The following is a 21,811-nucleotide window of genomic DNA, read 5'->3' as shown; positions in this document are numbered from 1 at the left end:
ACTGACTGACGTATGCAAATGTATTGATGCCAGCTTTCACCACCACCGTCCGTCCCAGCTGCTCGCCGAAAAAATAGAAAGGACAAACGTCGAAAACGAACCATTTGCCACGGAGGCTTCTGCGCGCCCAAGGAACAAGAGAGAAAAAACCAAAAAGAAACATGTCATTCCAAGGCCTGCAGGAGCGCCTGGCGCAGCTCCAGGAGACGACGTCGCAGCTCAAGACGCTGATCGACCGCCTGGCGGGCCTCAAGTTGCAGCCCGGCTCGGTGCCGCTGGCAGACGGCGAAGAAGATGACGGCTATATCGACGGCAACGTCGTCTCGGAGCTGGGCGCCGACATCACCCAGGGGCTGCGCGAGACGGACGAGGAGCTGGAGCTGCTGCGGGAGGAGCTGCTGGACCTCCGCCCTGGCCGCCCTGGCAGCGAGGGCGAGAAGACAAAGGCTCGCCTCAAGGACGCGGCCGACCGGCTGCGCCAGGAGCTCAAAGCGTATGTTTCACTCGCCCCCCTTTTCTGTCTCTCTCGTTACATCTACGCTGTTTCGTATGGATGTCTGACGCGTGGCATGGTTGTTGCAGTTCCCGCATATCTTTCCGAAAAGCCCAACTATCGGCACGAGAGAGGATGGCCGCTGCTCTACGGGCCGAGAGGGCCGCCCTGCTGGCATCATACACAACACCACCCGTCTCGTCGGCTGCCACGACCCGGTCCGGTGCCTCATCCCCTGCCCCCGCCCAGCAGCAGCAGCCCATGCGACGACGACAGACGCTCAAGAACGACCGCGGCGGCACTGGCAGCAACAACGCTAGTAGTAGTAGCAAGGGCGACAAGGTGGTCGGGGCGGCGACGGACGTGACGGCGTCGCTGCAGCGCACGCACGACCTCATGGCGGCGGAGCTGGCGCGGTCGGCGTACGCGGCGCAGGCGCTGGCCGAGAGCACAGCGGCGCTGCGCGAGCTCGACGACCGCTACGCCGGGCTCGACGGCCTGCTGGCCGCGTCGCGCTCGCTGCTCGGCACGCTCGTGCGCTCGCAAAAGTCGGACACGTGGTACCTGCGCACCACGCTCTACCTGCTCCTCGCCACGGCCGCCTGGCTCGTCTTCCGCCGCCTGCTGTACGGCCCGCTCTGGTGGTTCCTCTGGGTCCCGCTCCGCGTCGGCTGGTGGTCCGCCGCAAAGGGCGTCGGCGGCGGCCTGGCCCTCGTCGGCAGAAGCAGGCAGCCCGCCGCCGCGAGGATGGAGGTCGTCGGCGCGTCCGGGAGCACCAGCGTCGTCGGCATGGCGGGCGGCGGCGGCGGCGGCGCGGATGCCCTGCCCACCGTGAGTGTTGCCCACGGCGGCGGCGACAAGGGGAAGGACTCGGCCGGTTCCGACTCCATTATGGACAAGGTCGGTAGGATCATCGATGGCGACGACGGCGATGTCGCTGCTCCGTCGGAGAACAAGGACTCGGATGCGCCGAATCCCAAGAAGAGAATGTGGGAGGAGACGGTCGAATCGGCCCAAGATGCGTCTCAGCCAGGTGAGGGAGGCCAGACAGAAAGAGGCAGGATTAAGGACGAGCTATAGCAGAGTCACTTCGGGCTCAATATACACTGCCACAGTTAGCAGCTCATGCGACATTGCGATGCAGTAAATTCGGTGTGTTGGCACAAAGAAACGTGGTCATTAGCGGGGCCCTGTAGATTGCTCATCAAGATGCCGAACCTCCATCGTTGCCGCCGAGGTTGACGCAGTAAATGGGGTAAAAAGTATGAACGAATATGTACACTCAGATCCAAATTGCTGGGTACCCAAAGACCCGAGGCTTCCATGGCCGAAAAAAAGCCAAGCGACTGTTCGAAAATTCAAACTTGCCTCTCTCTCCCATTCCCCCCGCGTTCGTTCGTCATCGTGATTTGCATCTCTATCCATTCAATCAAACGGCATGACCTTGAGGCCCGTCGTATCTCATTTTTTTCTCTCCATTCTACGTGATGTGGGGAATCGTAACCAAGCGCAGGTCGTGTCGTAACAAAAAAAAGAAAAGGAAAAAAGAAAGCAGACTATATCCAGCGTGTTCGCGACAAAGCAGAGTAAGGCAAGGAAAAAGGGATGTATATGGGGGGTATGCGGTAAACCAAACCCAGGCATGAGCCTAGTGTTGCAGCACCTGCGAGGCAACAGCCATGCTGGCAAACAGCATCATGAAGCGGGGCAGCATGACGCCGCCGTCGTCGGTCTCGTACCCGTCGTCTTCCTGGTCGGTCGACGACGCGTAGTCCTGTTCGAAGTGCTGCTTGCGGCCCCCAAGCACCGCCGTGGCCGACGACGACTTGGTCCGCCTCCTGGCGCCCTTGGGCAGCCTCTTGAGCAGGGGCGGCTTGGTAGCCGAGCCGTTGACCGAGCTCGTGGTGTGCCTGTGCACGACCTGTGGCCGCAGCACTTTGAGCCCCTTGGAGGAGGACCGAGTGCTGAGGAGGGGACGCGGAGTGGCCGGGGTGGTCGGGGTGCGTCGAGTGGCCGGCCCTGCGACGACGGCGGCCGCTTCGGCGACGGCGGCGGCGGCGGTCAGCCAGCCGGGGGCTGACGAGTCGGTGTCGTCGGGCCAGTGGTTCGGGGCTACCAATGTGTCCCGTAGACCGAATCCGAGACCCATGCCCTCCTGGTGGAGGCCAAGGTAGGTCGTGGTCGAAAAGGACTTACGGCGCGTCGGCGGGGTCTTCGGCGACTCGGTCACCTCCTCGTTACCGTTCTCAGACCTGAACGTGTCGACCGAGTCTCTGCCCTGCAGGCTGTCGCGGTCCTCCCAGGCATCGGAGCTGGCGCGCCCCTTAGGAGCGAGGGCCGGGCTGGGCGGGGTGATGGCGTTTCTCTCCTGCAAAATCGCCCGGGGAGTGGTTGGGCTACCTAGAGCCTCCGAGATGGGCGTGGCCGGGCGCACATCTGCCCCTCCAGGGGTCGTGTTTGCCGAGTCCTGAGACGACACTGAGGCAGTGTCGCCAAATTCCTTTTCAAGATCGGCAATTTGAACAGGCTCGTCGGCAGCCGGCGCGGCCGAGACGGGGGCGATTGGCGGTGCCGTCTCTTGAGACTCCACCACAGGTACGGTTTCGGGGTTCTTCTCGGCCGGGGCATCCGACATCTTGATATCGGATACCGTCGCCGGTGTGGCAAGTGTCGGTATGGCCAGGGATGCGACTTCCTTTGTCTCCGCGGCGATGGGCGATGATTCGCCACAGTCGGAGGCTTCCTCCTCGGTCGGTACCTCGTCGATCTGCGGCAGGATTCCGGATGCGGCAATGATGCTCTCGCCATCCATGCTCTCAAAGTCAAAAGTAGCTTTGCTCTGAGAGAAGCCGTGTTCGTCGCTAAGACCAGACCCGGCGGCCGCAAGCTCCGCCTGGAGGTTACGTTTGCTCATAGCCAGCCTGTCTGCCGTCGGTGAGTCTTCCATAACCTCATCGTCAGAGTTGCCGTACGCGGCACCCGCGTCCTCCTTGTCGATGTCGCCGACAATGATGGGACGGACAGCTCCAGACAGCGTCCTCAAGAAGGTCGGCGTGATGAGGAGGCTGTGCCTCGGAGAGGACTCGTCTCCTTGACTCAGTCCTGGGGTCGAGGGCACCGACGACTCGTAGCTCATAAAGGACGAGTACAGAGGCCTGTTGGTGTCATGTAGAACAAGACTGGTTGCTCCCGACTCCTCTTTGACCTCCGGCTCGGGAGTTACGGGAGACTTGGGAAGCCGCTCGACGGGGGCGTCGCCCTCAGCGGTGTTGGGACGGGTGCTCTGGGGGGATACAGGTGCCGCCTCATCCTCTCCGATCACAGAATCGGCAGGATCGTTGGAAAAGACGGATCTCTTGACAGCATTCTCTTCGAGCTCTGCCGACGCTAGGACTTCGTCTTGGGAGTACTTTGAGTCACTGTCGGACACGGATTGTTGATCGGCTTGGGTAATCGCCTGCTCCGGAATAGCGATGTCAACCGTGACCGGCGGGACAACTCCAGACGAGTCAACTTCTGACAGCATCTCTGCATCGACGACAGCAGGTCGCTTTTGTAGCTCCTCATCGTCCTCGGCGTCCGAGTGCACCGTGATCTCGTCAATGCTACCTGTGAGGGTCATGTCGCTGCTGGCCCGCGAGTAACCAAGAGTATACTTGGCGGGCACCAAAGGGAAGACCCGCGACAGGGACTTGGCAGAAACGGGAGTGAAGGGCTCGCCGAGCTGTGTGGCAGGACTGCGCGGCGTTTGGGCGACAGGACTGCGTGGCGTTTGGGCGACAGGAGTCATCGGGCGCGCTGTGTCCAGGATGGGAGGCCCAGTTGGCTTGTCGACTCCGACGAAGGCGCGCCTAGGGGGAGTTGAGGTCGGGGTTGTGGATACAGCCATGGCCTTCTTGACTGGCGGGTTTGCCATCGTGTTTGCCGAAATCTCGATGGGTTGCATCAGCTCCATGTGCGCCTTGAAGTTCGACTCTCCATCCGAGTCGGACTCGGAGACGTCGTCGAGCGAGCAGGTATCCTTGAGGATCCTATCCAGATCCTGCTGTATCTGGCTCTCCAAACGAGATACCAGAGCCTTCTTCTCAGCCTCGATATCCCGCGGCATTGCAGGCGTCTTGGGCCTCCGACCGTCGTCACGAGCGACGAGGGCCTTATCGAGGATGAGATGACCACGCTTGTACGCAGTGAGGTGGACGGCGGCGTCTTCGCCCCGCAGCAGGTCGGCGATTCCGCTCTGCACGCGCTCGAGGATCGCCTCGATGCTGCGCTGGGAGTAGGTCACAGCGCTGTCCAGGGTGAACTGGGCCGGGCGCTCGACCCTCCACCCGGGGCCCCTGAGCTCTAGCACCCGCAACTCGAAGTCGTTTGTCTGCGAGATCTGCTCGTCGGCCTTGTTGCGCAGGCGTGAGAGCCCAGCCTGCACGTCGCGCAGGAAGTAGAAGCAGTCCTCGCCTTCGGCGTCACGGAACATGGCGAGCTTGGTGAAGATGCGGCGGTTGAGGTGCTCGTAAACCGGCCCCAGGCTATTCTCAAGCCTGATCTCGATCTCGAGCGCGCTCTCCTCGAAGTGTTTGCACTGGACGGGGCCCTCGAGCCATTCGCAAGAGTTGTGTTCAAAGTCTAGCTCCCGCTTCTTGGCTCCCAGGGCCGTGTTGACGATCTCGGAAGCAGCCCAGAGCAGGTTTTCGCTCAGCGACAGGTTGAGGGGCGCATCCTGCCCGCTCTTTATGGACAGGGTCCGCGACCACTCGTTCTGCTTGCGCAATTGGCTAGAGCTCTTGAAGGAGAACTCTATGCTGTAGCCGGGCGAGAACTGGAAGGTCTGGGAATCCTCGAGGAAGTGGGATGGAGGGACGCATCCGAGTGGCAGGGGCTCGCCGATGCTCAGCAGCGAGGACGAGATGAGGCGGTTGATATAGCGGTGGTCGCCAGCGGGCTCGTTGGTCCACCTGAAGCCCTTGTCGTGTTGCCTCAGAAAGAGGCCGACCATGCGATGGGTCGCGAGTAATATCTCGCTGGCGGATTCTTGCGACAGGGGCTCGCGCTGGTAGGACTGGAATGTGCGGTGGGCGAAGACCTCGTTGGGCTGCAGGACGGTGAAGACCAGCTCGTAGCGCAGCTCCTTCGGGGCCTGGCCGGGAAGCCTTTGCAGGAGCGCCGTGGGATCGCGGCGGGTGATGAGCTCCTCGCTGCAGTGCTCAATGCGGCGAACGAGGCCCTTGCAGAGGCGCTTGGTCGGGCTGAGGGCATCGGAGCTGGCGTAGTCTCGAGTGTAGGGGTGGTGGGCATCGCGAACCAAGGGGTCGGCGAAGTGCACCTGCACCCTGACCGCCAGAGGAGGGGCCTCAGGGCCACAGGCGACCTCCTCTATGATCGGGGACAGGGCCGGCGCAGTAGTCGGGATGGCGGCCGGAGCCATGCTGAGAGGCTCATGGGACAGCAGTCGTGGTAGTCGTTGCGCGGTTGTGGTATCAGTTGTATCTCTGCGACGAAACCTCGAAAGGGGGGATGCAGAGTCTGCCCGTCTCGACGACAACCGCAGCTTAAAAGAAGAATCCCAGGCCATGTTGGGACACACGTGTGGGCCCGGTGGGCTGGGACGGGGGGTCGAGGATTGCAGGACCACTGAGGTGAAGCCGTATCTGGGGGGGTCCACAGGGCCGCTTAAGCAGGTCCAGGGGGTCTGCCGTGGGTGTAATGAGGTCGGGGGTGCGAGAAGGGCGCCAAACCGTGCTCCAGCCAGCCACCGATATTATACTGGAGCGCTTCAAGGACGAAGAGGGCATACACTATCTGGACAGAACGAGACGCGACTCGAGTTTGTTCATAAAACAGGCGGGTAGGTGAGGGCAGTCCGCGATGGTTTTAAGGAGAAGTGAGCCCGGCCAGCGAGAGCGTCCAGGGCCAGACCAAGCTGAGGCCAGCGAAGAACTTTCTTCGTTGAGTTCTCCCTCCATCTCGGAAAAGCGAGGCACGCATGCATGCAGCGGGAAAAGCAGGGCAGCGTGGGCAGCCGACGGACGCGAGGGGAAGATGCACCGACCGTACTTCGGTCTGTAGGAAGCCCGAAAGCGTCTCTTCTTGGGCAAGCGTGGTACGTCTGCGGCCATCGGCTGCGATCGACCAACCATCCGCCGATGGCCACGTCCAGCCCTACCCTACCTTGGGTCTCCTCCCACCCATGTATGGGGTATGCGCCAGTGATGATATTGTGCGTGCAGTGGCAGCAAATGCCTCTCGGGTGCGAGCACCACAGGTACACACGCTGCTAGCTGTGGCTACCCAAGCGGGCGGGCATGCGCTTGGGAACACGGCGAATAGGCTTAGCCGGTTGCCATGGGATCCATGGGTTTGATGTCGAGGGTGTGGAGGAGGCATCGCCAGCACAGCAGCGGAGGAAAAGTGGAGGACAAGCATTGAGTGGAGGTAGGGGTGGGAATAAAGTCGGGCGCGAGGGAAAAGAGAGGAGGAAAAAAATCCGAGCGAACGCAGACACAAAAAGTGGAAAAGTGGGGAACCCGCTCACTCCTATTCGGTGGAGCGGCAACCTCGATCAAGGTACGTACCGACCTCACTGCCCTAAGCAATCACACGACACCACGCTCCATCCTCCCGTAGTTTTCCGCAACCGCTCAGATTACGGCTCAATGGCATGACGCTCGCCAGACACCAATGGCAGAGAAAACCGCGCAGCCGCCCGGCCGATCTAGCGCAGCATAGCCGCAGCGGGCGGCTGGCCTCGCCGTCGGGCCTTTGTGGTCCCGGCCAACGAGACGAGGGCACGCCGACGACGGGGTGGCCACGGGCGCATCAACCGATCCCCCCAGGCAGGCCCCATTGAGTTTCTCTGCCCCCGACGTGCCTGCGTGCCCGTCCGGCATTGAGACCAGGCCCCCGGCCGCATGCTTGGCGGCTCCCCGAACTGGCTCAATGGCAGCTGTCACACGCGCTGTGGCTCCGCCAGGCTTCCGCAAAAGGGAACCTCCCCAGGCCCTAGCCCCCCTTAGCTCGCAGCTGCCAGCTTGGAGTTGGGTTGCCACATCACCAACGTCTACCCCTGCCCGTCTCCACCACACCCAGCGGTTGGGAGTGGGTCGCCACTCGATGCCTGACACAGCATCGCGACAGCACAGATCGCAGCCCCCCGAGTGTTCCGCGCTCGTGGCTCGTGGCTCTTGGCTCCTCGACTGCCGCCTCCCGCAACCGGATTTGTCCCTTCTAGAACCAGTCGCCGCGGGCACAGACCCGGCTCCCCGTCGGAGCGTCCGCCTCGAGTCGACCGTTGGCTCATCGTTTTCGTCGCGTGCGGGCCAGTCGTTCGCGATTGCTCTTACCTTCCCGGGGGGAGCATCGACATCCGCTGTGCATGGGTTTTGGAATCCAGGTGTGTCCAAGCTTTGGGCAGCAGGAACCAAAGCCCAGCTTACGTGCTTACATGGCTTCGCTGGACAATCAGAGTCCCAGGTTAACCACATAGGCTACCTTAGGTGACACCAGGCTGCAGGACAACACACCATTCTAGCGACGTGACCAGGCGAGGCGACAGCCACACCATAGAGCCTTGTTGGTGGTCTGGCATTCGCTGCATCTTTGCGCCAAATCCTCTCCAAACACTGTACACGGCCACATGCTTCGTGTGCCAGTGAACTTCATCAATGCGAGTCCTGCCCATTATCAAATAGTACATTCCTGGCAGCCTTTGCTTGCCGCCAGGTAAGAGGCGACTAAAATAGCTATCCCGGGCTCCATCAGGCTTGGAGCGGCTCCTAGGTATGATAGCCTATCAGCTCCTGATTTCCCATAGTCGAATCTTGCCTCGCTCATTGGCCACTGCCAGCAGATCGCTCTGCCGCCCAAACGCAACCGCCGTGATCTTGCCAAATGGCGTATCCGCCGTCGGCCAGTTGCGATACAGAGTGCAGCTGGGCATGTGCGCCAGCTTGAAGGCGTCTTTTTTGTGAATGCTCCCGAAACCCAGTAGCTGGCAGTCGGGCGAGAACGTGACGACGGTGATGGGTGTCGTAAGCGACTCGAAGACCCGCGTTGGCTCCGGATGTGCCTTGACAACCGACACAACACCCGCGCCGTCGTCGCCGCTGGGGGCGCCCTTGTCGACGACGAGGTCGTGTCTGTCGTAGACTTGAAGGATGCCACTGTTGGAGCCGACGGCAACCCATCGGTCGCTACCTAGTTCCGAGGGCCCGTCGCGCCCACCCATGGCAAGAACAGTTCCGCCCGTCGAGCCCGAGTCCCTCCAGACGCCAACGAATCTCTTCTCTTCCAAGTTCCACTCTCCAACCTGCCCGTCCCTGCCGAGGATCGTGATGCCATCGCCCGTCCTCCACCAGCAAAAGTCGGCGATGCCCCCGCGCCCATCCAGCCTCGCCTGGGATATCCATTGCATCGTACTGACCCGCATCATGTTGATCATACCGCCGCCCTTGCGGTCCGTCGCGATCATGGCCATGTACCGGCCGCAGGGGCTCAGTCGGAAGCGTTCGACCGTTCGCTGCTCGAGTCTATGTCCGTGTATCCGGCTGACCTTGGTCACCTGCCCCGACGACAGATCCCACGAATGGAAAAAGCGCCGCCGGCCCGCAAACAATATCTTATCCCCGGAGGGGTACTGGAACTCGGCCCTTCGGATGGGAGTGTTCTGCACCTGCACCGAGGTGAGGAGCGGGTTTGGGGTTGGGTATGCGGCCGGCGATATGTGGTGGAGGTGCAGCATCGAGGATGTGCTCGACGAGAGAAGCACAGGGTGCTGGGGGTGGAATGACAGGGACTCGACGGGGCCCTTGTGAACATCTGGGATGTCGCGCGTCTTTTGGATGTTGATGGTTTCGGGCCGGAGTTTCCTCCTCTTCCTCGGCCCCGCGCTCTCCACGAGGGCGCTGGCGTCGCGCAGAAACTCCTCTAGCGGCATGGTGGACGGGTCAATGTCCCCGTCCTCGTCCTCGCTCCCGCTGTCGGACCCGGAGGACGCCGACGACCTCCGCCGCCGCTTCGGCTCGCGCCCGGTCGCGTCCTTGACCCAAGACGGCTCCGGGTTCAAGCGCAGGTATTGCTGGCGCAGCCGCCTGGAGTACTCGGCCCCGCTCACCATGTCCTCGCCTTCCGTCAGCCGCAGCTTCCGCAGCCTCGTGGCGCCCGCGAGGGACACTGAGAGCTTCTCGTCGTCGCTGTCCTCCCAGGCGGCCGCGTCGCCCCGCGCGGTGGGGTCCTGGAGCGTCTTCAGCGAGGATTTGGCCAGCTGCCCGTCGGCGACCGGCTCCTTGTCGGTGGCGAAGAAAAACAGCGCCGAGTCGGTCATGTGCGCAGCGCCGCTATCGGGCGCAGGGGGAACGTCGGCCAGCGCCACGTCCTTTGCCGCGGACAGGTCGTCATGGTCGAAGAGCTTGCTGCGGAAGCTGTCCCTGTCGCCGAGAACCAGCCGTTCGAGCTCTTCCTCGTCCGAATCTATGTCGTGGACCTGGAGCTTGACTTCGGAGGCCGCTGGCAGGGCATCGTCGTCGTCATCGAACCCAGCAAAGTCGTCGTCCGATTCGTTCGCCTTGAACTCTCTCCTAGGATTTGGTGCCATACTAGTTGAGATTTGGCAGAAAGCCGACCGATGCTTCCCTTGGTGCGTTTATGATCGCGCTTGTGCGGCCCTCCAAGGTTTTGCTCAGTGCCGCCAAGTGCCCGGGTTGTGCTTCCAAATTTTTTTTGTTTGGCGGGCGGCGGGAAGCTTATCGATAACATGTGCTAGTCGCCTGGGATGGAGGGTGGGGCCGAACAGTTCAATATGGGTCTCAGGAGGCCGCAAACCATTTCTGGCGCTAAGAGAAGGACATGCTCGAGTTTGGGCAGAGGGGATGGTAAAAGATGTAAATATTTCGATGCTGACTTCTTGCAGCAGCTGTGGAAGCTCCTCGCCATGTCAAGCAGAATGCTCATCGCTGAGCTGCGTTCGCCACCTCCGACTCCAGCCTTCCCAGCTCCTCGCTGACGGCCTGGTGGCTACGGAGTGTCATGACGGCTGCCCTCTGGGCAACATCTACAAGCTCCTCCACCTTACCTCCCCTTGCCAGGCCGGCAACGAGCACGCCTATGAAAGTGTCTCCAGCGCCGTTCACCGAAACCACATCCTTGACCTCCTCAACCGCCGGGAAGAGTCGCATGTAGACGCCCCCAACGTGAGGATGCTGCCCAGTGGCCTTGGCCAGAATGTAAGGCTGCGCCTCGGCCGAGCTTAGCCGCGGGTCGTCGGGTCCAAGCAGCATGGTCAGCAGCACGCCCTTGGGCCCGAGCTTGGTGAGGATGGTCGGGATGTACGGCAGCAGCTGGGTGTTCATTTGCGGGATCCCCTCGTCCGTCAGGGCGGTCGATGCCAGCCTCACAAACCTGTCCCGAGCCCCGGTCATACCTAGAGAGTCAATAATGCCGAACCACGCCGAGTTTTCGAGGTAGCCGTTGTCCTTGGCCGCGTTGTATATGGCCGAGAGCTCGTAGCTGTTCGGTGTGGCCAGGTCGACGAGCGGCGTCGGGTGCAGCAGCTCTGAGTGTCCCTTGGGCCCGCTCGTGGGCCTGGCGGGTGGCGGCGGGAAGAGCTTAGCCGACTTGTAGGTACTAACGGTCTCGAACGCGACCTTGCACCCATGCTCGCGGCCGGCCGAGATCCAAATGTTATGGATGTCGTTCTCGCTCCAGTTGGCGTCGACCACCAGCCAATTGGGGCGAGATGCGGCAATCGCGGAGTGCCAGTACTTCTTGAAGGAGTGGCTGGCGAGGATGTCCATGTCCGCCATGGCAAGCACGAGGTTTTTCTCTGCGTCGTTGACGGCCACGTACTGCGCCGTCCGGGCCGAGTGGTATTCCCGGCCCAGCTGGCGGATGAACGCAGTGTCCATTCCGGAGGACTCCATCATAGATAAAAGGGTGGCACCAGCACTATGGGGCATTAGATCTTGGATACAGAGAAAGCGAAGGTAAGAGCACAACCTACACGTCATCGCCGATCACACTGCATAGCCGCGTTGTGGTATGGCGGTCGACGCGGTGGGCGGCTAGCGAGACATTGAATCCAACACCGCCGGCGGCTTGGGTGATCGAGGCTGGGTTGGATGTGTGTTGCTTGGGCGCAACCTCGCCGTTCTTGCCGCTAACGCCAGGAGAGAAGTCACAGCTGAGATCAAGTGCAATAGATCCCGCGACCAGGATATCAACCTTGGACTCATTCTTGACGGACAAGTCAGCTTGCTCGTACGCTAAATCTTATCAAGATCCAAGGTGTGCGACGTAGGCACTCACACTTTTCTCCTCTGTCGTCACAATTCTGGGCTGGCTCTGATGAGTCGGGATATCTGGCACACTGGTTGTGCTAGGTTGACTGATTTGCACAAGCCAAACATCAGCAAGCAATATTCACTTTGGCACGACACGAGACATTTAGGTAGCCAGTTGGTGTATGTAGTGGTATTTACAAGGCAGGCGCGGAACCCCCGGTCTCGAGTCGGGAGAGCTCCGCGGAGATCTTGGCGGCTCGGACAACGTTTACCCGCACAAGCGCAAGGTTTGCTGGGACACTGGCTCCATTTGTCAACTCCCGGATCCTCTGGAGGATGAACGGGGTGTTACGATGTCCGGTGAAGCCCAGCTCTGCCGCCTCTGAAACGGCACGGTTGATGGCTTTCTCCATTTCATCTCTGGGGATGGCGTACTCGGCGGGAATTGGGTTAGCAAACAGAATGCCAGATTCTATATCAAGCCTCTCCTGGGCGAGAATCATAGCTGCGGCCTCGGTTTCGTTCTGCACCGTCGAGGGGCTCTTAATACCGCTCTCCCTCGCCCAGAATGCGGGGAAGTCGACATCGCCGGTGCGGCCATCGGCAAATGTCGATACGAGGACTCCCTGCGTCTCGAGGTACTCGAGTGTTGTGGGGATGTCCAGGAAGCCCTTGGACCCGGCGCAGATGACGGCGACCCGGGTCCTGCCAAGCTCGGTGAGGTCCGCAGAGATGTCCATGCTGGTCTCCCAGCCGCGATGGACGCCACCGAGACCTCCGGTTCCGAACACCTTGATGCCAGCGAGTCTCGCTAGCACCATGGTGCCTGCGATAGTGGTACCTCCATGCATACGACGGCCGGCAATGCCCTATGTCAAAATTCGAGCATGCCCGCCTTAGCCCAGCTGGAGAGGGAACCAAGGGGAGAAGGGCAGCAGGTTCCTGCGGGCTCACAAGGATCTTACCATTCCAGCCAAGTATGCGATATCTCGGCGCGACACCTTTTTGGCACCCTCAGAGACGATGCGGTCTCTCTCGGCCGGCGTCATTCCAACCGTTGGGGTACCATCGATAATGCCTATGACGGCGGGGACAGCACCGTGTTCGCGGACGATGGACTCGAGCCCCAGGTCCTCGTCGAAGGCGCCATGGGTGTAGATGGTCGATTCAAGAGCCACGACCGGTCTGTTGGTCTTTATGGCGTCTTCAACCTCCTCTGAGACCTTCAGAATAGTGCCCAGGCGGGCATGACTGTACGATTGGAAGCGCGAGTAGCTGCTCTTGAGATGTTTTGGCCCATGTAAAGAGGGTCTGGCGAGGTGTCTGGCCAAGACCCTGGTTGCTGTCAAAGCTCGTGGCATGGGTAACATCTTATGCAAACACCAGGTCTAAACAAAGCCAATGTCGGCGAGAGCGAGGGTGGGTGAACAAAAACGAAGAAATTGCTGGCCTCGAGAGACAAAGACACAGATTCTCGGGCTAGACACACAGCAAGGGTGGGCGATCACACCCGACCTGAAGGACCGGGGAGTTGCCAAAAAAAAAAATGAATGAGTAAAAATGACCAATGATGAATGAAGTGAAGAAGGCAATTGTCCTATTGAGGCTTGACTTCGCAAGGTCCCACTCGCGATGGTGGATGAATGTGGCGTTGCTATCTCTATGTGGCTGGAGCTCTGATAAAGAAAAAAAAATACCCCTTGCTTGGTTGAAGCCATCGATTTTAGGCATGACATGACGCAGATCCGACGCGGCATCCTTGCAACCCCCGCTGTCAGATGGGTGGGAACCCAAGGCCCATCTGAAACATGCACCAGCAACCAGCAAGAGGCATTGGCCAGCGTCATTGTCCCTCGAGACTGGGCTCCTCGGGGCGCCTTCGGTTATCTTGTCATCCGACTCTGTTCGCATGGCCGACCCAGGGGAGCGAGGGCTGGGCGGGATGTGACTCTGCCCCGTGCTTTGCCATTGGGGAGCCACAGTCCAAGGCTATGGGCGTCTGTAAAGGTGCCGGTCGAACATGGCGTCACCGCCCAGCGAACTGGCGACGAACGGGTGGCCTGGACTGGTGGAAATTAGCGCTATTCTGCCGAGAAGTTGGAGCGCGCACCCATGCCCATGATCTCCTCGCTTGCTCGGCTACCATCTGCGCGGGTTATAAAGAGGAAAACCCCACATCCCAACAGGGGGGTGGTAGAAGACCAACGGGTCGTGTTCCTAGGAGGAATCCTTTATGCCCTCTGCTCCGTTTCTCCTCTCGCCGTTATTCTTTAACCACCTGATCCGCCTTCATGCGCCTACGTGTGTGCCCATCGTGACAAGCCAGACGACACGGCGGGACCAGTCTGCCACCGCACATGCCCTCAAGACCAATGTCGTTTATAATGTCTTCTATATTGTCAGGCCTGGCTATCCAAGCCACACTGCTGTTCGCCTCGCTGGCCCGGGCGCAGTCGTTCACGATAGCAGGCGGGCAGATATTCACACCCGGGCTGGTAGTTTGGAATGCGCCGCAACGTGAGCTACATAGATCCCCCCGAAAGTCGTCTTTGTGCATCTCGCACGTATTGAATATGAAGGCTAATTGATGTCATATTTCCTTTATAGCGGGAACACCGATGGGCGGAGGTACGTTAGGCAAATCAGCCACACTCCTGCTTCACATAGCAGTCCCGTTTCTGGCATAAAGAGACTTGCTAAGAGCGGCTGGCGAAACAGATACACTTCATATATCGATCGATGTGACGGCAAATGGCAGGCTAAACCTGCCGCCCTACGCTGCGGAGAGCCCTACCAAGGTGAACAGTGAATCCGCCCAGCAAGGAAAACTGCCAGGCATATTCTTGCAGTCGTACTGACGCAGAGCTCTCCAGATACACAACATTACCATGTTCCTCTACAGCAGAGATACGGGCAGGAACTTTACGATATCCAACGGTACCGCGACCCTGAACAACAACAGCTTTGGCGATCTCATGGCCCAGGAGCCCGGAAGCACGGTCAAGCACATCAACTGGCTCTGGCCGAACTGCCTTGCTGGTGACGGCCAGCCAAGAGACGCTGGCAGCGCTCGGGGTGTCTATAACGTAAGCACTCGTTCCCTTGCCCTGCAAGCCTGGGGGACGGAGAGGCGTGGCGCGGGGTCGAGCCTGGACGGACGGGTCCGTGGCATTAGGGCCGGCTAATCCCACCGAATCCATGACGTAGATCTCCATCCGCCAGAACTTCCGACTGAACGGCCAGGACCACTACACCGTCTTCGACCTGCCCATCTCGGTCACCAACCGGATCGACTCTGGGCTGGACCGGCCGCCATGCGACGAGCTCAGCAACCCGCTCCTAGACGAGGACCGGATCGACGCCCGCTCCGCAAACAGCGTCGGCGTCCTGTTCGCGCCCGGCGACGCGACCCAGGTCCAGTTCGTCGACAACTCCAAGAACAAGGGCGACGGCCTGGGGCCCTCGAGGGGTCCCGCCAACGGGCTCGGTTCTGCTGCCAGCAGCACTGTGGGCTGGCACGCCGGGGCAGTCTGGGTTTGGGGGCTCTGCGCTACTCTGGCACTTTTTGCCTGAGCAACTCTCGGCTTCTTCGCCTTCATTTCATCATATTCCCATCACATGATACCCTCATCCCCCGCCAGGGACGCCCCGACGGAAGCCGCCGAGCTACTGGATAGCCCGAGAAGGAAATCTAGGCATTTCCTGCTGTTAATATAAGATCAGACCTTGATTAACAATCCGCTATTTGACATGGCAAGGATCAAGTCTTGATGCATGTTAATACCGATATCGTCGCAGCCGCCATTGATTAGTTGGTCCGGCCTGCGTAGGACAGATGCCTCAGGTTGACGTGTGCTGCAAGGCGTCGATAGTAGAGCTGCCTGAGTGCAAGCTTTAGATGCACCGGCCCAACTTCCTCAGCCCTTCATGGGACTACCGCCCCTCCAGGCTCATCCGGCTCGGCAGTCTTATATTCCCTCCACCAGCCCGGCGGAGCCCCTCAACGGGCCGGAGAAAGCCGAATCCCGCTCGCCTGTGATAGTTCTGGCCTTGGACTTTCACTCCGCAGCCGGCTCAGGCGATTCAGAGCGTTGGGTGTTTCCGTTGGGACCGTGGCATAGATTCCGCGAGTCCGTTCTCGAGTTTACAAATAATTTCTCAGTAGAGTTAGTTCCTTCCAAATCGTGAGCTTCACAGATTTGCTGTCCGCGCTGGTTAACCTCGGCGCCTTTGAGATCCGGCTGCGGACCATAAGGCAGCCCCTTATGGCCTGGATGTAACTATCGTGGCGTTTCCCCTCAAGCTGGTCGGCCATGTCGCAAAGCTCGGCCCAAGTGACTCGCCTAGTCTCGTCGTGATGGTGGCTGGTTTCCAAAGGAATGGTTTCGCCGAAATCGGTCTCCAAAAGGAGCTTTGCAAATGACAGCAGAGCAGGATGGTCAAAGCAAAAGATGTGCGGCTCGCCTGGTGCCGGCGAGCCAGAGGCAAAGAGAGACGGAGAGTTCCGTTTCGAGAAGCTTGGCTCGAGGTGCCGAGGGGATATATCTGCTTAGAGCTCAAGTCGTTGTCGAAGAAGTCCATAAGACAATAGCCAAGCCGTGACTTCCGGAGCTCGTTTCTCCTGCGGCTTGGACTGCATTGAAAAGGCCCACTGGCCAGTACACCGAGGCTTAGCGGCTTGAAGGCGCCATTTGATATGAGCTGTGAATTGGTCCTGACGGAAGCTGGAGCGAAACGAGATGTCCTTTGTCCGACAAGCATCCCCAAGGCTCGGAGGAGGCGCCATTCTCCGCATTCAATTAAGTGGCGCGCGAGGAGCGTCTGGCGGTGACCTGTGGTTGTATCGAGCGCGGGATCGCGTGAAGAAAGACTGAGGGGAAGCCGCAACTGACAGAAAGGACATACATCTGCAAGGCGCAGCAGATGTGTTACCTATGATGCTGGCGTATGTCTGATTCCAAGCATGATTCCAACGGCTAGCCCTTAAGGTCAAAGTTAGCCCTTTCCTATGAAGCGCCGTCACTTCCCTCGACGATGTGCCCTCCATGGAAGAAGAACGTCCGGTAAGTGCTGGCGCCATTGCGGGCGGTGGTGTTGCGGCCAGGTCACGAGAAAGGGACCGGACGAGGTGTGGGAGTGGTGTACGGCAAGGCCTAGTGCAGAAAGAAGTAGCCCATGAAATCATATACACCGGCGGTTTAGAAAACTGCCGTCACAATTGCGAGTTGGACTGAGGGAGCCAAGGGCAGCAACAAGCTAAATAGTTAAGGAAACCTGAAGAGGGGGGGGGGTTTGAAAGAATAACTGGTCGGTCTACCTCCATGTGCCCACTCCATCTTTACCCCATCTCCGCTCAGCGCCCGGCCCAATTCCACCTCCCTCCTAGCTTACTCATACGCTAGGATAGATAGGCGAGAATAACGATCCGAACTATACCCATAATCATTAACACAGATGTATTAGTCGCACTTACGGTATCTTTATACAACCTACATATCCTCACTACCCGTGCCAGTCAAGTATCCTTACTTCACGGCTATCTTCTCCATACACAATACTACCCAAATAATACTCTGCGGTCCGATGACGATTCCTTCCACCCTGGGACTGAGGCTTCAAGACGCGTCCGCACCGCTCGTCTCCCGGCCCACAAGAACGGTGCTCTCATCAGCGCTGGATTGTTTCTTGTCTTTGTAGAACTTATCAAGATCCTTGACGACCTGCCTGCCGCTAAAGTTGGTCATCAAGTCCTTGGTCTTGGTCCGGAGGCCATGCTGGTCTGTTAGGTATCAATGTCATCAGAGGTCAGCAAAACTTCATCGCAGGAGGGTGTCCATTCGAGTGGCCCAGGGCAGAAAGGGGGTTTTGCGCTTGAGCTGGACGGCCCACCGCGGACGTACACCAATGAGGGAATGCTCGGAGGGCCGAGAGGATGTTGCCGGCGACCTCGGCCAGAATAACCTGGCCGCTCTCGCCGGTCAGCACCTGGCGGACGATGGCATCGGCCACGGACTCGGGCTCGAGGGCGGGGACCAGGAACGACTTGTCTGCGCGGTAGCCGTCGAACAGCGGGGTCTTTGTGTAGCTCTGGTTGACCAGGACGGTGCGGACGCGGGGCGCGTTATAGCGCGTCTTGAGCTCGGCCGTCAGGCCCTCGTGGAAGGACATGACGGCGGCCTTTGTGCTGGAGTAGTCGACCATGTTCGGGGCCGACAGGAAGGCGGCGAAGGAGCTGACATTGACGACCATGCCGTGGTTGCGCTTGATCATCTCGGGCAGGAACTCCTTGACGACGAGGAAGGGCGCGATGGCGTTGACGTCGTAGGTGAAGCGTATGTCGCGCTCCGTCGAGTCCAGGATGCTCTTGCCGCGGGCCACGCCAGCGTTGTTGATGACGATGGTCGGGTGCCCGACGCGGGCGCGGATCTCGTCGCCGACCTCGGCGAGCCTGGCCGCCGAGGTGATGTCGCACTTGAAGTAGTGAACGTTTGGCGGGGCGTCGAAGCTGAGGGGGATGATGTCGAGCACCACCACCGAGATGCCCCGCTCGGCCAGCAGCCTGACGACGTTGCCGCCGATGCCGCCGGCGCCGCCCGTGACGACGACAACCTCCTTGGACCAGACGTACTTGTCCGAGGTCCAGTTGTTGATGGCGCGCCGGCTCAGGTAGCGGTTGATCCGGTAGGCCAGCCCGGCGTACAGCAGCGCCTTGATGCGGCCGAGGGCCACCGGGTGGAGGGCCGCCATGGCGCCGCCACCCTTGGTGAAGCGCGCCGCCAGCACTATGGGGAGGACAAACAAGGGGTTGAGGGCGGCCTTTGCAAAGGCCCTGGCGACAGGGTCGGCGTAGAGACCCTCGCGTGGGAGCCAGCCGTTGTGGAGAGGCATTGTGAGGATGGTGTTACGGTGTCTAAGATGATTGTCGATGATATGCGCCGAGTGATAGGCTAAAGACAGCCGCGCAAGGTGGGGGGAGACGGAAAGTCGCTCCGGACAAGGGCGAAAGCAAGGAGTTTATGTCTGTCGTTGATGGGCTGATTTGTTTGCGCAGACGGAGCGAAGGTCAAGGCGATAGCGGGCGTAAGAAAGGGGCCAATGCGCGTAGTCGGGAGCAAGCCCCCTCAACGTTTTCACTGAGACTGGCGGTGGTGGTGACTGGGTATCTCTGCACGAACAACCAGGACGCGATCTTATTCCCATCCCTAGGAGTGCGTGTCTTCTCTTTAAGCAACCATTCCAAGCCATATATCTACTGTGGCACGCAAGCGAGCCAAGATATCCGCGAAGAGCAATCCTAAAAGAGAAGCCCCTACAACCCTCCATGACCCAAAACGCCAAAAGCGTTGCGTCTTACTGGCTGAAGCTTTCTGAGACCCAGGCCCGAGCCTGGGATCTGACCTTTTTTCTCCGCATCTGTGTGGCATTTTGTTAGCGTGTCGCGCTTGTTTTTGCGTGGAGCCGAGGCCCACAAGTGAGAGTCAAACCTCGGTCGACCCTCAACTGCGGGGAAGAGAAGGCGCTTGTCTCTTTTGGGAGCTTTCCACACGCGCCATCAGGCTACACTAGAGAATGGAGTGCATTCACATCCATATTGTCGACTGTTCGTTTGTGGTGTCTTCTTTCCCACTTCCCACTGTTTTCCGGTTCTCTGTTTGGACTCGTGTTTATAGGGTTACCCAAAAGTAAGGCTGTGTTTACCCGGTGAATGTGACATTTTACGAACTGGAGAATCCAACTCACCACGTCCAGCTCATATCCACGCCGCCCTGCACCATGTGCTTAAATTCTTGGTCGCAGCCTTCTTGCGACTCTTGGCGACAAGCGTGGATTAGAGGGACTACATACAATTAGCGTTGTCGTACCTGCAGACTTTATATAACAGCCACTGTGCATCCCAACAGGAGGGTAATCAGGTAATCTTCCTCCCGTCATTCCATCTCTGTGGCCACACTTATAATCATCCTTCCCCATTGGTTGGCATCGTACCAGGCTGCTGGCGCCATCCTAACCCCGAGTGCCAACACTTTTCCAGCTAGCTTATTTTGATTGTGTGCAGCGACCAGGGTGAGAATGGCCAGCTTCGACGCCGTTTGAAGGATTTTCTTCCTTTTCGCGATCGGAGCGCGCTATCCAAAGTGCATGATGGCACGAAACTGAATTATCGAGGTGATATCGCCGCAAAAACGTATGTTTCTCAGGGGTGTCACCGCGACCAGGGCCTGGGGGCCGCGTGAAAAGAGATGGCACCAAACAAGAGACCTCCAGGGTTGCAAATCGATGTCTGGGGCTGCCGACATAATCACCCATGACGTTTGGGATGGCGAGTAGGCCGATATGGCTTGAGCTTCCTGCTGTCAGTCTCCAAGGCAGGCGGGAGAGCGAAAATCGCTGCCATGCCCTCCATGGAAAGCTACACACGTCCATCCTGTCAGACGAGCGATCGATGCGTGCTGGGTGCCACCTTGTCTCGCCTGGGTTGCACACCTTCTGCATGGAGCCTATTGGCGGGCCCTAGCACGGCCTTGGCCTACACTCAGGCCCGGCGGTGCATGGTGCATATCACGGTTGCTATCTCAACGTCTCGATCTAGGGACCACACATAGCCGGCCCCAGGGACCGCACATGGAGGTCGCCCAAGGCTAGGGACGCGGGCGGTCCCTGGGGGGACGCTTTCCACGGCGTGCGTGGGTGCGTGGGATCCGCATCACGCCTCTCGGGCCATCTGCGGCCTCGGCCACTGGCTCAGAGGATCCGTTCTGCAGTAGATTCGGGGCAGCTCTTGGCACGCCGGCGTCCGGTTTTGTCGGCGGTGTCACGTCGCGGCGGAAAAAAAGTGCTGGGGTCCACGGCAAGGACCCCTAAAAGCCCAGCGCTGCAGCCAATACCGTGGTGCCGTCCCCAGGTCAGGCCAGAGGCCCCACCGTTTCGGCTAGGCCCTGGCACCACCCGCCTCACGCTCTAGGCCCCACCCCTGGGGAAATCGTCAGATGGAAGCCCAGAATCACACCACCCTTCCTTGGGATGGGCCTTCTTTTGCCTGCTGCCAATCGATCCCGGGCGTGTCGGAGTCGCTGCGTGTTGCTTTGTATCTTGTCGACATTTCCCCGTGGCCTTTCCGTTCTTCCTAGTCCTATTTCTTCCTTTTTCTTGGTAGTGTTCTGCCCTTCTTCTTCCTTTCCTTCCTCTCCCGACTCTCACCAGAGAGCCCTGGCGGTCCAGCGGTCCGAGCAAGAACGGCAGAGGCTGCGTGCGTTGCGACCACGAATACCACACCCCGTCGATGTTGTGCTCCGCGCCCTGATCTTGCGCACCAATCCGCTCCAGTCCCGAGGTGTGCAGGCGCCCCCTCCCTTCCTCAGCGCCCATCCAGCGACTGCCTGGCCGTAGCCACTCCGGAACGCCGCGAACGGGAACCTCCGGGAGCCTGTCACCCCGTCTCCATTTTGGACGCTCCCCGCCCATCTGACGCTGAGCCGCCATTCGCCCAAGCCCCTTCGCACGACAACACTTGCCACTTAGCCAGAGACCGGCCACTCGAGCGGCTGCCATTGATACAACGCATTCCGTACCCAGATTAGAGGGCTCCGACCTGCCCTGAGGAAAGCGTTTGTGCTGTGCGACCACCCATAGCCCGCTACCAAACACTCGACCTCGTTCCCGTTCAGAGACCAGACGCCGCCCGTGGACGGACGGTGTTCCGCTTCCCGAGCACTGAGCACCCTACTTTTTCTCAAGCGCATAAAGCACACCCATATACAAATACGACCAATGCGCGGCGTCGCAATGGCCCCCTCGATCCTCGAGACGTCGACCGACGATCGGATTAGCCTCAGCCAGGACGGCTATGAGTGCTCCGATCGCCTGACTCTACTCAGAAGCAACCCTGAGGCTCCGACAGAATGCCAGGTCTGCGTTGTTGGCGCCGGTCCCGCTGGCCTGATGCTAGCTACGAACCTCGCCCGCTACGGCATCAAAGTGCAGGTCATTGACGACAGGGCCGACCAGACACCCGTAGGAAGGTATGGCGCATCGATAGCACTGTCTCCTC

The 21,811-nt window shown here is 59.7% G+C and overlaps 9 protein-coding genes across 9 annotated transcripts; 3 read left to right on the top strand and 6 right to left on the bottom strand.

Moving 5' to 3' along the window:
* Positions 1–9: 9 nt before the first annotated feature.
* Positions 10–1,937, top strand: GGTG_01572 (Sec20 domain-containing protein). Its single transcript, XM_009219339.1, has 2 exons — positions 10–493; positions 583–1,937. Exons 1-2 carry the CDS (start codon positions 162–164, stop codon positions 1,571–1,573), a joined length of 1,323 nt encoding a protein of 440 aa, XP_009217603.1. The 5' UTR covers positions 10–161; the 3' UTR covers positions 1,574–1,937.
* On the bottom strand, positions 1,627–6,039 carry GGTG_01571 (hypothetical protein). The gene has a single exon (XM_009219338.1). It carries the CDS (start codon positions 5,913–5,915, stop codon positions 2,142–2,144), a length of 3,774 nt encoding a protein of 1,257 aa, XP_009217602.1. The 5' UTR covers positions 5,916–6,039; the 3' UTR covers positions 1,627–2,141.
* A 1,022-nt stretch (positions 6,040–7,061) lies between these two features.
* On the bottom strand, positions 7,062–7,971 carry GGTG_01570 (hypothetical protein; the record flags this gene model as incomplete). The annotated part of the gene is made up of 2 exons (XM_009219337.1): positions 7,062–7,856; positions 7,932–7,971. The coding sequence occupies 2 exons, from the start codon at positions 7,969–7,971 to the stop codon at positions 7,141–7,143; spliced, it is 756 nt and encodes a 251-aa protein (XP_009217601.1). The 3' UTR covers positions 7,062–7,140.
* Positions 7,972–8,023: 52 nt separating this feature from the next.
* GGTG_01569 (hypothetical protein) lies at positions 8,024–10,186 on the bottom strand. Its single transcript, XM_009219336.1, has one exon. The coding sequence runs from the start codon at positions 10,077–10,079 to the stop codon at positions 8,280–8,282; it is 1,800 nt and encodes a 599-aa protein (XP_009217600.1). The 5' UTR covers positions 10,080–10,186; the 3' UTR covers positions 8,024–8,279.
* Positions 10,187–10,431: 245 nt separating this feature from the next.
* On the bottom strand, positions 10,432–13,124 carry GGTG_01568 (IdgA domain-containing protein; the record flags this gene model as incomplete). Its single annotated transcript, XM_009219335.1, has 5 exons — positions 10,432–11,428; positions 11,484–11,716; positions 11,789–11,867; positions 11,962–12,632; positions 12,729–13,124. 5 exons carry the CDS (start codon positions 13,122–13,124, stop codon positions 10,432–10,434), a joined length of 2,376 nt encoding a protein of 791 aa, XP_009217599.1.
* Positions 13,125–14,135: 1,011 nt separating this feature from the next.
* On the top strand, positions 14,136–15,336 carry GGTG_01567 (hypothetical protein; the record flags this gene model as incomplete). Its single annotated transcript, XM_009219334.1, has 5 exons — positions 14,136–14,280; positions 14,371–14,391; positions 14,482–14,561; positions 14,637–14,849; positions 14,971–15,336. 5 exons carry the CDS (start codon positions 14,136–14,138, stop codon positions 15,334–15,336), a joined length of 825 nt encoding a protein of 274 aa, XP_009217598.1.
* Positions 15,337–17,205: 1,869 nt separating this feature from the next.
* Positions 17,206–19,575, bottom strand: GGTG_01566 (epidermal retinal dehydrogenase 2). The gene is made up of 4 exons (XM_009219333.1): positions 19,504–19,575; positions 19,348–19,411; positions 17,664–19,176; positions 17,206–17,542 (listed from the first exon to the last, which is right to left on the bottom strand). Exons 3-4 carry the CDS (start codon positions 18,649–18,651, stop codon positions 17,379–17,381), a joined length of 1,152 nt encoding a protein of 383 aa, XP_009217597.1. The 5' UTR covers positions 18,652–19,176; positions 19,348–19,411; positions 19,504–19,575; the 3' UTR covers positions 17,206–17,378.
* Positions 19,576–20,402: 827 nt separating this feature from the next.
* On the bottom strand, positions 20,403–21,243 carry GGTG_01565 (hypothetical protein; the record flags this gene model as incomplete). Its single annotated transcript, XM_009219332.1, has 2 exons — positions 20,403–20,621; positions 20,962–21,243. The coding sequence occupies 2 exons, from the start codon at positions 21,241–21,243 to the stop codon at positions 20,403–20,405; spliced, it is 501 nt and encodes a 166-aa protein (XP_009217596.1).
* A 303-nt stretch (positions 21,244–21,546) lies between these two features.
* GGTG_01564 (hypothetical protein) lies at positions 21,547–21,782 on the top strand (the record flags this gene model as incomplete). The annotated part of the gene is made up of 1 exon (XM_009219331.1): positions 21,547–21,782. A coding segment is annotated over one exon (234 nt), but the record flags the coding sequence as incomplete, so codon positions are not given.
* Positions 21,783–21,811: the final 29 nt, after the last annotated feature.

This window comes from Gaeumannomyces tritici (assembly GCF_000145635.1).
Source record: "Gaeumannomyces tritici R3-111a-1 unplaced genomic scaffold supercont2.1, whole genome shotgun sequence".
In the NCBI taxonomy this organism is placed as follows: Eukaryota; Fungi; Ascomycota; class Sordariomycetes; order Magnaporthales; family Magnaporthaceae; genus Gaeumannomyces; species Gaeumannomyces tritici.
The sequence above is the reverse complement of the archived record's forward strand: the minus strand, read 5'-3'. Positions and strand labels throughout refer to the sequence as shown.

Bases quoted from the DNA above. Each gene is read 5' to 3' on its own strand.
- GGTG_01569 (XM_009219336.1), bottom strand. From the start codon at position 10,079: ATGGCACCAAATCCTAGGAGAGAGTTCAAGGCGAACGAATCGGACGAC.
- GGTG_01566 (XM_009219333.1), bottom strand. From the start codon at position 18,651: ATGCCTCTCCACAACGGCTGGCTCCCACGCGAGGGTCTCTACGCCGAC. The intron at 17,543-17,663 runs GTACGTCCGCGG...GATACCTAACAG, and splicing joins CCGAGCATTCCCTCATTGGT to ACCAGCATGGCCTCCGGACC.
- GGTG_01572 (XM_009219339.1), top strand. From the start codon at position 162: ATGTCATTCCAAGGCCTGCAGGAGCGCCTGGCGCAGCTCCAGGAGACG. The intron at 494-582 runs GTATGTTTCACT...TGGTTGTTGCAG, and splicing joins CTGCGCCAGGAGCTCAAAGC to TTCCCGCATATCTTTCCGAA.
- GGTG_01571 (XM_009219338.1), bottom strand. From the start codon at position 5,915: ATGGCTCCGGCCGCCATCCCGACTACTGCGCCGGCCCTGTCCCCGATC.